The 16,320-nt window shown below is 41.3% G+C and overlaps 1 protein-coding gene across 19 annotated transcripts in view; it reads left to right on the top strand.

The window, feature by feature from the left end:
- Positions 1–16,320, top strand: part of TTC39B (tetratricopeptide repeat domain 39B) — a 130,793-nt gene that overhangs the window by 27,328 nt on the left and 87,145 nt on the right. For 8 of the 19 annotated variants that reach the window (XM_070495389.1, XM_070495384.1, XM_070495381.1 and 5 more), the window contains exon 2: positions 3,468–3,502. The exons of 7 other annotated variants lie outside the window; for them this stretch is intronic. In XM_070495389.1, coding sequence (XP_070351490.1) covers positions 3,468–3,502 — 35 coding nt within the window. Of the gene's footprint in view, positions 1–3,467; positions 3,503–6,934; positions 9,070–16,320 lie in introns of those variants that run through there. 4 more of the 19 variants (XM_070495395.1, XM_070495387.1, XM_070495392.1 and 1 more) reach the window with 3 other exon arrangements.

The raw sequence follows: 16,320 nt of genomic DNA, 5'->3' as shown, positions 1-16,320 counted from the left end.
TAGATTTTAACATGTTTTTAATTAAAAAAATTTCCCCTCTACTTTATTGAGATATAATGAATATTTAGCATTGTGTAAATTTAAGTTGTGCAGTGTAATGATTTGATATATGTATATATTGTGAAATGATTACCATAATAAGGTTAGTTAACACATCCATCACCTCACATAGTTACTATTTTTTTTTTTTTGTGAGGAAGATTCACCCCAAGCTAACATCAGTTGCCATTCCTCTTTTTTTTTTTGTTTAAATTTTATTTTATTTTATTTTATTTTTTTGGCTGATTTTACTGTAGTTTTGTTTTATTTATTTATTTATTTATTTTTAAATTTTTATTTTTTTTGGATGTACATCATATTTCAAATTCTGGATACATTACATCATGTTCACCACCCGAACACTAATTGTAGTGCATCCCCTCACATGTGACCCTAATCACCCCTTTTGCCCTCCTCCCTCCCCCCTCCCATTCCTCTTCTTTTTTCTTTGCTTGAGGAAGATTTGCCCTGAGCTAACAGCTGTGCCAGTCTTCCTCTATTTTGTGTGTGGGATGCCTCCACGGCATGGCTGATGAGTAGAGTAGGTCCGCACCCAGGATCCAACCCTGCGAACCTGGGCTGCTGAACTGGAGTGCAGAACTTTAACCACTCGGCCACGGGTCTGGCCTCAAATTTTTTTTTTTTTTTTTTTGTGGTGAGAACTTTTAAGATCCACTCTCAGCAACTTTCAAATATACAATGCAGTATTGTTAACTATGGTCACCGTGTTATACAGTATGCTTTTTTTTAGAGAATGCTCTGCATATGACAAAATGGAGAGATGTTCTTAAGCGAAGATGATTTCTTACTTGGTATTCTTTAGTTTCTCTTTTTCTGAGGGTGGGGATAGGAGTGTTTCTTGCTTGTAAAAGCCTTGTCTCCTTTTAAGTGGGAATCCGGCCCGGTGAGTATTTCAGTGTCTGCTCTGTGCCCTGCTCTTTGAGGTTTGTGAGGAGGGGGACACGTGCACAGAAGCCTCCAGGAGCGTGCTCTCTACATTCCCCCTTACTTGGGAAAGGTCAGCCCAGGTGGGGTCACAGTGATGCCAGAGGGACTGAGAGCTGGTGTCTGGCACAGGCAACTGGTTATCACAGCCAAATTTGGGTTCCTGGAGAGCAGAGTCTCTCCCCTTTTCCAAACCAACCCCTTGTGTGATAACCTGTGTGTTTGGCATGTGGGACACTGAGCTGTGATTCCAAATGACAAAATCTGTGGTTCCAAGGGCCTCTTCAGACTTTCGCTTTAGAGAAGGGAGTCTTTTTCTAGTTAAGAATGTTCACAGGGGCCAGAGAAGCATCTTTCGACTTTTGGCTTAGGTTCTTGTGCTTCCGGACTAGCTCATTTCTCTTCCAGCAGCTGGTTTCTGAGCTTCTGATTTTGCTCCAGTCACTAGTCTCTGGAGAGTGAGGATAAGATGGAATTGCCCTCCACTCTACCTCCCTTACAGAGTGTGGGATTACTGTACTTCAACAGGTTGAGGATCCCAAATTCTAAACTCAGTTCTGCCCCTACTTATAGCTTTGTTTCTTCTTTTTAGTATTTACGCTTTTTTTTTTTCCTTTCCTTTCATAATGCAGAGTGCAGTATAAACATTGTGCAATATTAATGGTCATGCAAGGGAAAAGTTCTGTAACCCTCTTTCCTCATTTCTGTGTCATAGCTCTAAATGAGGTGATATGGTCAGAGCTTTGAAGTCCAAGCTCCATTCATTCATTCATTCGTTAGGCAACGTGTATTTATTGAGCAACAACTGTGTGCCAAGCCCTGGTGATTTTTCTGTAAACATGGTAAATAAGAACCTGCCTTGATGGAGACAGATTGTAGCCAAGTAAACAAACAAGATGATTAGAGGTTATGATAAATATTGTGAACGAAATAAATCAGATGATGAGAAGCTACATGTAAGCTGCTATTCTTAGTAGTTAACTAGGGTTATTCATGAGAGACAGTCTCTGAGGAGGTGGCTTTCTGAGCTGAAAAGGAGAGGCTGAGAATGTGTCAGCCATGGAAGAGTTGAGCAAAGATATTCTAGGAAAGAGAGAACAATGCAGAGAGGTGTGGGGTGAGTTTGGCTTGTTCAGGGAACAGAAAGGCAGACCTGGGGCTGAAGTGGAGTGAGCACGGGGGTCTCTGGGCGGAGAGGCGGTCAGAGAATGGCGGGGCCATTTAGGGCTCTGTGGATCATGGGAAGGAGTTTGGGTTTATTCTGAGTGCAATGGAAAGCTCTTGGAGAGGTCTAGAGCAGTGGAGTGGTGTGAGCTTATTAAAAGAAGAGAAAGAAAAGAAAAGAATAGCCATAGCTGTTGTGGGAAGAACTGAATGGAGGGTGTCAAGCATGGGAGCAGGGAGACCGGTGAGTGAGGTCCTTGTTCTTGGGCGGTGGTGATGGTGGTAGGGATGGAGAGAGAGGACGCTTTGAAGGTTCAGCTCGGTTATGGGGGGGTCCCAAATACCTGGATGAGGAGCTTATATTTGACTTTTATAGCTATGAGGGAGCTTTGTGTATGTGTGAGTTTGTGAGTGAGTGTGTGTAAGATTGTAAGTTTATATGTGACACTGTGAGTGTGTGAGTCTGTGTATAAGTGTGGGGTGCGTGTGTGGATTTATGAGTGCATATGAGTGTGTGTGTGTGTTGGGGGGTGTTTCTCCTGTTGTAGCTTTTCACCAGGCCAGTGGCGTGAAGGAAAAGGCTGTTCTGTGTGGTACAGATTGAAAGGATGGTGGCAGGAAGACTAGTAGGAGCGTAGTGAAGTGGATGTGAAGTAAGGACCCAGAGGATACTAACTTGGCTAGCTGTGGAGAAAGAGAAGACTAAATTGGGCAAGTCCCGTTATTTGTTTGTTTTATCCTATATCTGGGATGAATGAGACTGGGTAATGAAGGATAACTCCATTAAAGAAGTCACGCTCTCTTCAGATTAGCCCGGTCTGATCGCTAGCTGAATACTTCACTAGTCTTAATTATTAAAAAAATAAATGAAGGGGCTGGCCCCGTGGCCGAGTGGTTAAGTTCGCGCGCTGCGCTGCAGGCGGCCCAGTGTTTCGTCGGTTCGAATCCTGGGCGCGGACATGGCACTGCTCGTCAGACCACGCTGAGGCAGCGTCCCACATGCCACAACTAGAGGAACCCACAACGAAGAATACACAACTATGTACCGGGGGGCTTTGGGGAGAAAAAGGAAAAAATAAAAAAAAAAAATCTTTAAAAAAATAAAAAAATAAAAAAATAAATGAAGCCTCACTTAAATTCATTAAGGTTGGTTTCTTTGAAAGGCATTCCATTAGTGAGTGTTAAGAGGAATGATCCTACTGCATCCTACCAAAATCCTGCCCCCTCTGCCCCGGCACACACACACACACTCATTTTCTCTTTTACCTTTAGAGTTCTTGGTTCTTGAGAAACTCATTGTATTTTTTGTTCCCCTCCAGGACATCTTTGAAGATGCCTTGGAAACCATCTCTATGTAAGTAGTAACATAATAAAAAAAAGTTTGTAGTAAAGAAAAATTGATAATTCTCTTATATAAAATGTAAATATTTCATTTCATTTTTTTCAGAGTAGTGACTTCTGTCAGAGAAAGTCACTTCTCTGTAAGTTAAGAGTTCGGATGTGATTATGCTTAAGAAAAGATCTATGTAAAGTTACTATCAAATATAGTTTTGAGTGTTATTTCTTCTAACATTCATTAAACTAAAAAAATTTTTTTTCCATCAAGTTAAATTTATGTGTTTATTGCTAACCCTTTTACAGCTTGTCCTTATGTATTTACATAGTTAGCCTCATATTGTAGATTTTTGCTTTTGGTTTGTGCTTAACTTTGTTGTAAGCGTTTTTTATAAGCCTACATAGTTTTCATAATGATTTTAAATGACGTCATGTTAGATCAAGTGGAACACCACAACTTATTTATCATTTCTCCATTGTTAGATATTTAGGTTGTTACTGATTTAAAAATTTAAAAATAAGTAATGAATATTTTCACGTGTATAGTTTCGTCCTATTTTTTAATTATCTCCAAATGTTAACTTCACAGAAAAGGATTACTTGATTAAAAGGGATGAATTATTATTTTTTTGCTGAGGAAGATTCTCCCTACCTAACAACTGTGTCAATCTTGCTCTTTTTTGTATGTGGGTTGCCACCGCAGCATGGCCGCTGATGAGTGGTGTGGGTCATTGCCTGGGAACTGAAACTGGGCCACCAAAGCTGAGTGCGCCAAACTTAACTACTAGGTCACAGCACCAGCCCTAAAAGGGATGAATATTTTTATCGCTCTTTATATGATACATCTCAAAGTCGCCTTTCTGTATTAGTCAGCTCTGGCCACCATAGCAAAATACCGTACACTGGGGGGCTTAAACAACCGAAATTTATTTTCCCACAGCTCTGGAGGCTGGAAGTCTGAACTCAGGGTGCCAGCAGGGTCAGGTTCTGGTGAGAGCTCTCTTCCTGGCTTGCAGACGGCTGCTTTCTCCTTGTGTCTTCACATGGCAGGCAGACAGGGAGAGAGCAAGCTCTCCGGTGTCTTATAAAGGCACAGATCCCATCATGAGGGTCCCACTCTCAGGATTTCATCTAAACTTAATTATCTCCCAAAGGCCTAATCTCCAGATACCATCACACTGTGGGTTACAGCTTTAACATGTGAATTTGGGGCGGGACACAGTTTAGTCCGTGTCACCCAAAAGAATTTTATCAGTTCATTCGGCTGCCGAGACCATATCAGTGAAGTGGTTTATGATGTAGCATCACCTTCACTGGGTATTACTTGAAACAGTTTTGCTACTTAAATAATACCTAATTGTTTTAGTTTTTAAAAATTTTCTTTATTATCATTGTTTAGTACATTGCATTTCCTTTTGTATGAGTTCTAGTTTTCTTTTGCCTGTTTAACTTCTTTCTTAATGTTTCTCTTACATGCTGAGTGTTAAAATAGAAACACACTTTAATCTTTTGTCATATTTGCTACAGATATTTCCCCCTAATTGCTATTTTTCTTTATGTTAGAGTTACAAATTTTATATTGTCCAAAAGTTTTAATGTTCATGTTGTTGAATGTTTATTTTTTTTTAAAAAAAACTTAATTGTGATTAGGATTAAAAAAAATAACCTTTTTATTTTGGAACAGTTTCAGATTTGCAGAATTGTTGTGAAGATAGTAGAGAGACTTCTTGTGTACCTCACACCAGTTTTCCCTATTGTTAATTTCTCATCTTAGCATGGTACATTTGTCGTAATTAATAATCTATTACGGAATCCTTATTATTAACTAAAGTTCCTATTTTATTCAGATTTCTTTAGTTTTTACCTAACGTCCTTCTTCTGTCCCAGGATCTCATTCAGGCCCCCACATCACCCTTAGTCATCATATCTCCTAAGGCTCCTCTTGGTTGTGACCGTTTCTGAGACTTTCCTTGTTTTTATGACGTTGACAGTTTTGAGCAGTACTGGTCAGTTATTTTGTGGATTGTCCCTTAGTTGGGATTTGTCTTTTTTTCTCATAGTTAGACTGAGGTCACGTGTTTTTGGGAGGAAGATCAGAGACATAAAACATCATTCTCATCACGTTATATGAAAGATACATGTTATCCACGTGGCTTACTACTGTTGATGTTAAACTTGGTCCCCTGGCTTGAGGTCAGGTTTCTCCACTGTGAAGTTACTCTTTTTTCCCCTTCTCTTTTCATCCTGTACTCTTTAGAAGATAATCTGTTCGTGTGATTAAAAAAAAAAAAGGCACTTCCCTGGTGAGTGTGTTATCCGCCATCCAGAAATCTTAGGATTTTCCAGCCCTGCTCCTGCTATTCCACTCTTGCTGTCAAGCACTGAACTTGGGCTGTAATGGGAGACGGCAGTCCAGGAGGAGGAAGAGGATCAGGCTGTGGGGCTGGTAACTGGAGTTCAGCAGTGGAGGCACTGCTGTTCCCAGTGGGAAGCTGGAGCAGCAGACACACCAGAAAGGGGTTCAGGTCTCACAGATGGAAACAGGTCAGACTGACATAATGGAGGTGACCAGTGGGCGGCACACATCATCCCTTGTGTTTCTCTGAGCTGTCACTGGCTGCATTAGACTGGCAGTGGCTTTACCTTTGGGTCTGAAAGGCACTGTCAGCGATTTCTAACATCTAGTAGTTTTTAACAATTAAATCATAGGTCGACAAACCAGCCAACCCTGAACTTGACTTCCGGTTTCCGGTTTCACATGTGAGGAGCTTGGAAGTCACCACTCGGTCCTAACGACAAGGAAAGAGCTGAACAAACTGAAAAAAAATCCATAACTCATTTTGGATACATAAGGAAGGGGAGGGCAAAACGCTGCCCGCAATATTGGAGACGTAGATACAGGGAGTCATGACCTAGCAGAGCAGGGAGACGAGGAGTGGAAGCCACCGTGGGAACCAGCAGTGAATTGCTGGAGGCTCAGTGTGAACAACTCGGAGAGTTAGAAACTCAGTCGTAGGGAGGACCCTCTCCCCCAGTATTGTGAAATTTATCTCTAGGAGCTCTAGCAGATTCCCACGGTAAATATCAGAGAAAGATTCCCTTGAGCTTCTGGCAGGGAAGAGGAAAAGGGACCATTTTGAAATATACCAGAGTGCTCTGTTCTTAACAAGGCCCGCCGTCAGGGGAAACTAGTTAACCACTGCCTAACTTGCTGGGTTATTATCAGAGTCTAACTCACCTGGGGAAGGGAAATACCCAACTCCAGCCCACTCTAGCCATCCTCCTAAGCGGGGAGAAAAAAACTGAGAAGAAGTTGTGATGTTCTCAGTCCAGAGGCACAGGCTCACTAAAGACTGAGACCGAATCAGAGGACCATACAAAGCTTCCCCTCCCCCACACCTCGGCACCAGATTACTACAGCCTGTTTACAACAGTTCCTTTTATCCTCTAGGTCATGTCTGGCTATCAAGAAAAATTACAAGGCATACCAAAAGGCAAAACACACAATTTGGAGAGACAGAGCAAGCATCAAAACAAGACATGGCAGGGATGTTGGAATGATCAGACTGGGGCTTTAAAATAACTATGATTAATATGCCAAGGACTCTAATGCATAAAATTGACAGTGTGCAAGAACAGATGGGCAATGTAAGCAGAAAGATGGAAATCATATGAAAGAACCATAAAGAAATGCCAGAGATAAAAAACACTGTCTTTCATGGGCTTATTAGTAGACTGAACACGGCTGAGGAAGGAATCTCTGAGCTAGAGGATCTATCAATAGAATCCTCAAAAACGGAAAAGCAAAGAGAACAAAGACTGAAAAAAAAAGAGCAGAACATCCAAGGCCTGTGGGACAACTACACAGGGGGAACACCAGAAAGAAGAGAGAAAGGAACGGAAGAAATATTGAACCAGTAATGACTGAGAATTTCCCCAATTAATGTCAGCCACCAAACCACAGATTCAGGAAGCTCAGAGAATACCACGCATGATAAATGCCAAAACCCCCCTGACACCTAGGCATATCATCTTCAAACTATAGAAAATCAAAGATAAAGAAAAAATCCTGAAAGAAGCCAGAGGAGAACAACACCTTACCTATAGAGGAGCAAAGGTAAGAATTCTCTCAAGTTCTGCTCAGACACCGTGCAAGCAAAAGAGTGGAGAGAATAACCCACCAACCTAGAATTCTGTACTCTGTGAAATTATCCTTCAAAAGTAAAGGAGAAAGGAAGATTTTTTCTTAGAAAACAAAAACTGAGGGGATTTGTTGCCAGTAGACCTGCCTTGAGAGAAATATTAAAAGTTCTGTAGGGAAAAGGCAAATAATATAGGTTAGAAACTCAGATCTACCTAAAGAAAGGAAGAGCATCAAAGAAGAAGTAAGTGAAAGTAAAATAAAAACTTTGATTTTTCTTTCTTCTTTTTTTTTGAGGAAGATTAGCCCTGAGCTAACATCGACTGCCAATCCTCCTCTTTTTGCTGAGGAAAACTGGCCCTGAGCTAACATCCATGCTCATCTTCCTCCATTTTATATGTGGGATGCCTGCCACAGCATGGCTTGCCAAGTGGTGCCATGTCCGCACCCAGGATCCGAACCGGTGAACCCTGGGCAGCTGAAGCGGAACATGTGCACTTAACTGCTGCACCACCAGGCTGGCCTCATGATTTTTCTTATTCTTCATTGATCTAACAAATAACAGTTTGTTCAAAATAATAATACCAACAATGTATTTCATCATGTATGCATCTTGTGTGTATATGTGCTTATGCATGCTTCTATATAAGTGAAATGAATGATAGCAATGAGACAAAGGACAGGAGGAAGCAATTAGAATTATTTTGTTATTTTAAGGTACTCACACCCTGTAAAGTGGTATAGTATATTTGCAAGTGAACTTGGATTAGTTGTAAATGTACATTGCAAACTCTAGGGCAACCATTAAAAAAAAGTAAAAAAAAGGAATATAACTGATATGCTAAGAAAGAACAGAAGATGGGATCATAAAATGCTCATTCTTTCTTATGATTTCCATTTTTCTGCTTACATTACCCATCTGTTCTTGCACTAAAGGCAGGAAAAGAGTGGAAGACAAAAACTGGAGCAAAGAACAAGGGCAACAGGTAGAAATCAGTAATGAAACAGTAATGAATATGGTAGATATTAATCCAACCATATCAGTAATCACTTTGAGTGTCAGTGGTCTAAATGTGCCATTTAAAAGACAGAGATTGTCAGAATGGATCAAAAAAGATGACCCAACTGTATGTTGTCTACAAGAACCTGCTTTAAATATAAAGACACCTATAGGTTAAAAGTAAAGAGCTGGAGAAAAGTACACCATGCTGACATGAAGCAAAAGAAAGCAGGAGTAGCTATATTAATTTCAGACAGAGCAGACTTCAAAGTAAGGAAAGTCATCAGAGATGAAGAAGGGCACTACATAAGGAGAGAAGGATCATTTCTCCAAGAAGACACAGCAATTCTTAATGTGTATGCATCTGACAATGGAGCATCAAACCATGGGAGGCAAAAGCTGATAGAACTGTGAGGAGAAATAGATGAATCCACTCTCATAGTTGGTAAGTTCAACCCACCTCTCAGAAATGGACAGATTCAGCAGGTAGCAAATCAGTAAGGGGGCTGGCCCTGTGGCCAGGTGGTTAAGTTTGCATGCTCTGCTTTGGCACCCCAGGGATTTGCCGGTTTGGATCCTGGGCGTGGACATGGCACTGCTCATCAGGCCCTGCAGAGGCGGCGTCCCACATAGCACAACCAGAAGGACCTACAACTAGAATATACAGCTATGTACTGGGGGGCTTTGGGGAGAAGGAGAAGGAAAAAAGATTGGCAACAGATGTTAGCTCAGGTGCCAATCTTTAAAAAAAAATCAGTAAGGACACAGTTGAACTAAAACACACACACACACACACACACACACACACACACACACACACCCTTGAACTTAACTGAAGTTAATTTAGATCCCTAGCTCATGGATTTGCTAGCCCACTATTCTAACACCATTTGCTAATAAGTCTGTGAAGGAAAGAAAATTTATGTCTGATGCCTCCTTTATCAAATAATAAATTCGTTAAAATAATAGCATTCTGCTTCTGGGCTTTCTGGTTTGTTCCTTTGATCTATATGTGTGTATTTGCACAAAAACTACTGTTTGCTCAGCTGTTTTAGATGTTCCCATCTTAGTGTGACTGGTTCTCAGAACAGCATCTACAAATGACCCCTGTGATGGAGATGTTTTGATTTGTGACTATGAGAAACCCTTGGGGAACCTTTAAAATGTGAAATTCTGGAGGTCCGTGTGTCTTGGTTTCTTTTCTTCTGTTATCAACCGTGTTACAGTTTTTCCATCCTGAAGACAATCGTTCTTCAGCACTACCTCACTTTCTAATTGTCTAGCATTTTCTTCTTCCTTCATTGCCTCATTCAGCCTCTCTTCAGCTGTATTTATCTGCTGTTGCCAGCATTTTCTTTCATCTTCCAATTTTAACTTCCTGTCCTGCTCAGTTTAACAAATCCAAAGGTGTACCTATTCTAGAATTTATCTTACTCTTTTAGGTTTCTGTTTTTTTTTTTTTTTTCTGCTTTATCTCCCCCCCCCCCCCCCGTACACAGTTGTATATCTTAGTTGCAGGTCCTTCTAGTTGTGGGATGTTCTTTTAGGTTTCTGATGTGCATTATTTCCTGTGGCACCTAAGACTGTCTCATACACATTTTTGTGTTTCCTTTTTAGTGTTGCTGAAATGTCCCTGGTACACGCTCCCTCACCTTGGTTACAGGAGCACATGATAGTAACACTTCACGTCCTAGAAAAACTCACCTATTTCAAATGGAACCCAAAGCCAGAAAAGGTGGCCAAAGTCCATATTAGAGTATAAAAATCTTGCCCTTTCTTGGCCGTGGAGGTCTCCATCCAGAGTCTATTTACAGTTAATTCTGACTTGATTCTAATAAACTTTGCTATTTGGCATAGTTTTGCCAGGGTTCTGGGAGGTACGGTGAGGGGATGGTTTTAGAAGCCAGTTTGTTGATAGTGGCAAAAAATGGCAGCGAAGAGGGATGGAAATATGCCCTGCGGTCATCAAACCCGAAAGCACAGCAGCGTGGTTGTCCTCTGCTTAGGCGCACACAACGAGATGTGCTTTCCTGGAGAGACGCATCCCTGGACTTGACAGCTGGACTTCAGCTCCAGTCCCAGCCGCCAATTAGTGGCTGGGAGGCCTGGGACCAGTTTCTCTGAGTCTCAGTTTCTTCATCCTGTCACAGATTTATTGGGAAGATAAAATGAAATTTAATTTAAATGTGATGATAGGAGTACAGCACATAGTAGGTCCTCAGAACTGTCCCCCACCTGCTATCAGTCTGCCTTGAGAACATCATGTTGATAAACCTGCTCTGAGACACTGGAAAAGGTCACATTATATCTGGTATACTCCATTTAAGCAGGTGGACGTTTGTGTCACATATGTTAAGAAAATTTGAAAGTGAGTAAAAATGTTTTCAAGTAGCGTTTTGAAAGTTAGCAGGCTGTCCTTCATTCACAAGGAAGGCTCATTCGGATGGTTCCCTTCGTTTCCCCGACATAGAGTGTGATGTTCATTAACTTATGTCTCCTGCATTACTGACCCATTTGAAATTGAAAATATTGCAGAAATAATCTGCTGTTCAGTACTTTTCTTTTAAAAAAGTGTGTATGTTTTCCCTCTGATGACAAATATGTGTTAAAAAATTCTTCAGTTTTTTATGTGAACTTTTAGTTTGTCCTAATTTCAGGGTTTGTCAATGTTTTCCTCTTGTTTCCTCTTAAATTTGTGATGCCATAGCATTCCCTTTGTGATCCATTAGCTGCTAACTCGGGGGAGCTCTTTTTCCTTACGCTGATTCAACCACATATTTTGGGGTTGTGTTTCCAGCACAGATAACAGCGCTCCAACATCTCTGTGGCAGGATATGGTCCTCTTGCCAGCCCGATGATTAAATTTTCCCCTGAATATTTTCCTGTAAATCTCTAATGAAAAGATGCAAGCTAACGATGAGGAAGGCCTTAAATCGTTTCCCCAAAAGAAAACTGTTTCCTACTCTCCTTTTCTGCTTAAGGGATTTACCACCGCAGACATGGATTTTCCTACTTCCTGTGGTAACAACTGTGTTATTTTAACTATTTTGGGTAGTTGCTAGGTTTGCAAACTGGTAGATCATGAAACATCTCCAACATTTAGAAATGGAGGGAAAATTAGAGATTTTTTTTTTTAACAGTTCGTGGCACATTGAATGTCTCCTTTTTGAAAGTTAAAATTGTTTATAAACTTTCTGACCTGCTTGACATAGGAGGCGACCTCTTAGGGAGGGACTAAAACTTAGGCCTACCTCATGATCTGTAGAATCTTGCCAGAAGATTAGTTCTGCCGTACTCTCTTGCTTCCTGGTTTAACAATTCCGTGCTGGCGTGTGCTTCTTGGTGCCCTGATGCCTGGGTGTCCTCTTTCCCAGTGTTTGTGCACAGCTACCATCTCTGACAATACAGTGATGGGTGTAAAGTCTGTTCATCAATGAACTGTGATATGACACACAAAGAATAAACAAAATGTGGGGCCGGCCCTGTGACTTACTGCTTAAGTTTGGTGTGCCACGCTTTGACGGCCTGGGTTCAGTTCCTGGGCGTGGACCTATGCTGCTCATCAGTGGCCATGCTGTGGTGGCGACCCACATACAAAATAGAGGAAGATTGGCACAGATGTCAGCTCAGGGCGAATCTTTCTCAGCAAAAAACAAACACAAAAAAACCGATAAGTAAAATATTTCGGAGGTTCCACAGAGAGCTATCTTCTGGTTGGGAGATAGGAGTGGCTGCCATTGGTTTTGGGTTTTGAGGGACACCAGGGTTATCTGGGCCGCCTGTGGACACAAGTGAAGTTGGATCACCCAGGATTCCTGGCCTCTGTTGACTGGAGAGAGTGGACTAACCACTCGGAAACATTGTGACTTGGTTGTGCTTTTGGTTAACCTCTTTCTCATGAAAACCACAGAGGGCAATGGGGCAAACATCTGATGGACTGGGGAGCCTGGTCAGATACCAGTTAATCAAGATTTTCTTTTTATGGTGGTTTAGAGAAGTTAGAGGAGAAGTAGCAACTTTATGTTCAAAGACTATTAGAACAGATGCAGGCTTAGTATGTTCTCAGCAGTGATCTCTTATACTCCATACCCTTAATAAAACTTTGAATTTATCCTTACCTAGAAATTCATCTCTGTTTAATCGAGTCCTGAGGCACTGTGAATGCAGTGGGGATGCATGTGTTTATGTGCAAGAACTGTGGTGACTTTGTCCTTACCTCTAGAAGTTGAAAGAGGCAGATATTTTTAGCCGAGAGATAAGAAGCTTATAATAGAAATAAAAATATTTTGTAGCACAGCATTTCTCATGGGCTTTTTCCTTCTTCACACCTTCTCTTTTGAACCATAAATTGTAGATTGAGAGAAGGCTTTTAAGGCCGTTTCACCTAACCCCCACCCCCATCAGGTTAAATCAATTAATTATGATGCAATAGTTTGGTTTGTTTGAAAGTTATTTAGGGTGAATGATAGTTGAAAAACATCTAGTTAATGTTTTTCTTCATAGTGGTTAAATTATAAGTGGTAACTACAGGCAGAGTTGGATTTATTTTCATTTTTCTCTGATCTTTCTTTTGGCCCAAGCCTTCTTGTCTAGGTAAGATAAATGTTGCTCAGGTCTCTCAGGGACCCCCTCCCTCTCCGATTTTTCTTAACCAGGTTGGCACTTAATTCTTTTATTGGCTCTAAGATGCCATTGACATCATTACCTTAAATATGGCTCAGGAAGGAAAACACACGATGGACAAATTTGTGAGAGACCTTTTGTAAGGAAAGGGAAAAATAAAACTGTCATGCTGGAAGTTACAGTAAGGAAACCTGTGTATTTCAATCTTGGTACTAGGTAGGGAGGGAAAAAAAAACCTCTCATGAGATTCTCTGCCCTGAGAATGTTTTTAAATAGCTCTATTGCATTATTAATTTATATCCCATAAAACCCCTGTTTTAAGTTTATAATTTATCGAAGTTTAATATATTTACCGAATTATACAACCATCACTACAGTCTAATTTTAAAACGTTTTTGTCACCTGAAATTGACAACCTGTGTCCTTTATAGTCACTCCCCATTCCCACTCCTACCCCTAGGCTACCACTAATCTAATTTCTTTCTCTAGATTTGTCTCTATAGACGTTTCATAAAAATAGAATCATACCACATGTGTTCTTTTGTGTCTGGTTTTTTTTTTGAAGAAGAAGATTAGCCCTGAGCTAACTGCTGCCAATCCTCCTCTTTTTGCTGAGGAAGGCTGGCCTTGAGCTAACTTCCATGCCCATCTTCCTCTACTTTCTACGTGGGACGCCTACCACAGCATGGCTTGCCAGGTGGTGCCATGTCTGCACCCAGGATCCAAACCAGCGAACCCCGGGCCTCTGAAGTGGAACGTGCGCACCTAATTGCTGTGCCACTGGGCTGGCCCTGTGTCTGGTTTTTGAGGTTCATCCATGTTGTAGCATGTACGAGCACTTCATTCTTTTTTGTGGCTGAATAATCAAGTATATGGCTGGACCACATTTTGTTTATCCATTCCTCAGTTGATGGACATTCAGGTTGTTTCCAGTCTTTGGCTGTTGTGAATAATGCTGCTATGAACAATTGTGGACGAATCTGTGTGTGGACATATGTTTGCACTTCTCTGGCATACACACATAGGAGTGGAATTGCTGGGTCTTACAGGAAGCCTGTGTTTTAACTTTTCAACACCCTAGGAATTTGATTCACGCATTTTGTGGTCTGAATATTAGTTACCAGTGTGACCCAAACAACTTGAAGCAGGTGATTGGATCAGGTTGGTGGTGCCCTCAGGTGACTGGCAGAAGCACATGCAGATCCCCTCCCCAAGAACTGAACTTTGATCTGGGCCGAAGTTGCTGTCAATTCTAGGATACATCCTCGTGTCAGAGATGCTACATGGTGAAAAATCCTGTGTCATAGAGTCAATGAAATAGAGTAAATGGAAATAAAAGTTCTCTAAAAAGCCCAGTGAGTAACATCCCTAAGTGTCTTTTCCTTGTATGGAATTGCTTTTCTGTGTATTTTCTTTCTTATTATTAGGTCTCCTTTGATGGTCGGCTATTGTATTGGGACCTTCCAAAACAAGATGTTCTTTATATAAGGCTATTGGGGGCAGGAGTGTGTATGCACATTTTAACTTAAGGTATATGTGTTCTGTAAATGTTCTTGTTCACTCCAGGGAGCAACAGGATTTCCTAACTCAAAGGCAAGCCCCTTAGCAATCCTTTGGTCCAATTGTCTCATCTTCCCAAGGAGGCCCGGTGGAGGTGAAAGACTTGGTGGTGTTGGTGGCAAAATGAATGACCCGTGGACCTCTATGAGCAAGGCCTTTGCCATTGTGGTTGCCCTTTCTGCAGGCTCAGGAGCCTCTCTGACTGTCGTTCAACCCTGGCAGCAGTGCCCAGGTTGTGTCTGAAACTTAGTAGGACCCTGCTCACAGTACTGACTTTCTCACCTCCTGCATCAGTGACCTTCTGGACCTGGCTACTGCTCTGCGCTGCTCTGTCTGGGACTGTTTTGATAATTGTGTTGGGAAATAGGTCCAATCATTGCTTGTTTGACCACCTGCTTGGATGTTTCACAAACACCTTCGTTTATATGTCCCAAATTGAACTCTTGACAGCCACCTGGCGCATCCATCTGAAAGCTTTTCCTCTCCCTGTCTTCTCCATCTCTATAAACGTCTTCAGCCACTTGCTGAAGCCAGATGCTTGGGAGATATCTTTAATTCTTTCCCTATCCTTTAATTTTCATATTACCAAGTCTGATGATTACTACCTCCAAAGTTGATTTCCCGTCTTTTCACTTTTCTCTCTCTCTGTTACAATAGCTCAAGTTACTCTTGGATTTTCCTGGATGACTTTAAGAGCCTCCTAATGTGCTTTCTTGCTTCCTTTGCTCGCTCTCCTTCCACCTTCTCAGTGGCGCCCTACTCCTCCTCCACACAGCAGCCAAAGTTACCTTATTCTAAAATTTCCATATGAAAAATTTCAAGCACATACAAAAAGTAGAGAGGATAGTAAACTGAACTCTTATATACTTGTCACCCATCTTCAACAGTTGTCAACTCAAGGCCAATCTTATTTTTTCTATACTCCACCTCTGGGCTATTTTGAATCATATTCTAGACATTATAATCTATTTCTACCTCTGAATATTTCAGTACATGCTTCCTAAAATCAAAGACGTGCTCTTACCTCATTGCCATTCATACGTCAAGGTCAGGAAATTAACATGATACAGAGTTATGATGTCATTTTGTCTGTATTTTAGTACACAAATATAAAAGATAGGTCTTTTTTAAAAAACTTCACAAGACTGGTACCACACCTAAGAAAATGAACAGCATTTATTAACTATCCTGTCAGTGCTCAGATTTCCCCAGTTATCTCATAACTTATTTTATTAGCAGCATGTTTGTTTGAATCAGGACAGAGTGATCCTTCTTGAAATTAAATTGGATGACATCACTCCTTTGCTTAAAATCTGTCCATGAGTTTGCATGTCTCTGAGATGAAGACCCTGGTCCACCTCAGTCCACAAGGCTTGAGGTGGTCAGGCCCTGACTTATTGCTTCTACCTGGTCAGGACAATTCTCACCCTCATTGCCTGCCCTCTGGCCACAAGCCTCTTTCAGCTTTTGGATGGAGCAAGCCCTTTGCTGCCCTAGGTTTGAGCATGCTGGT

Source organism: Equus asinus, chromosome 23 (genome assembly GCF_041296235.1).
Source record: "Equus asinus isolate D_3611 breed Donkey chromosome 23, EquAss-T2T_v2, whole genome shotgun sequence".
NCBI lineage: Eukaryota > Metazoa > Chordata > Mammalia > Perissodactyla > Equidae > Equus > Equus asinus.
This window is presented reverse-complemented; position numbering and strand designations above follow the sequence as displayed.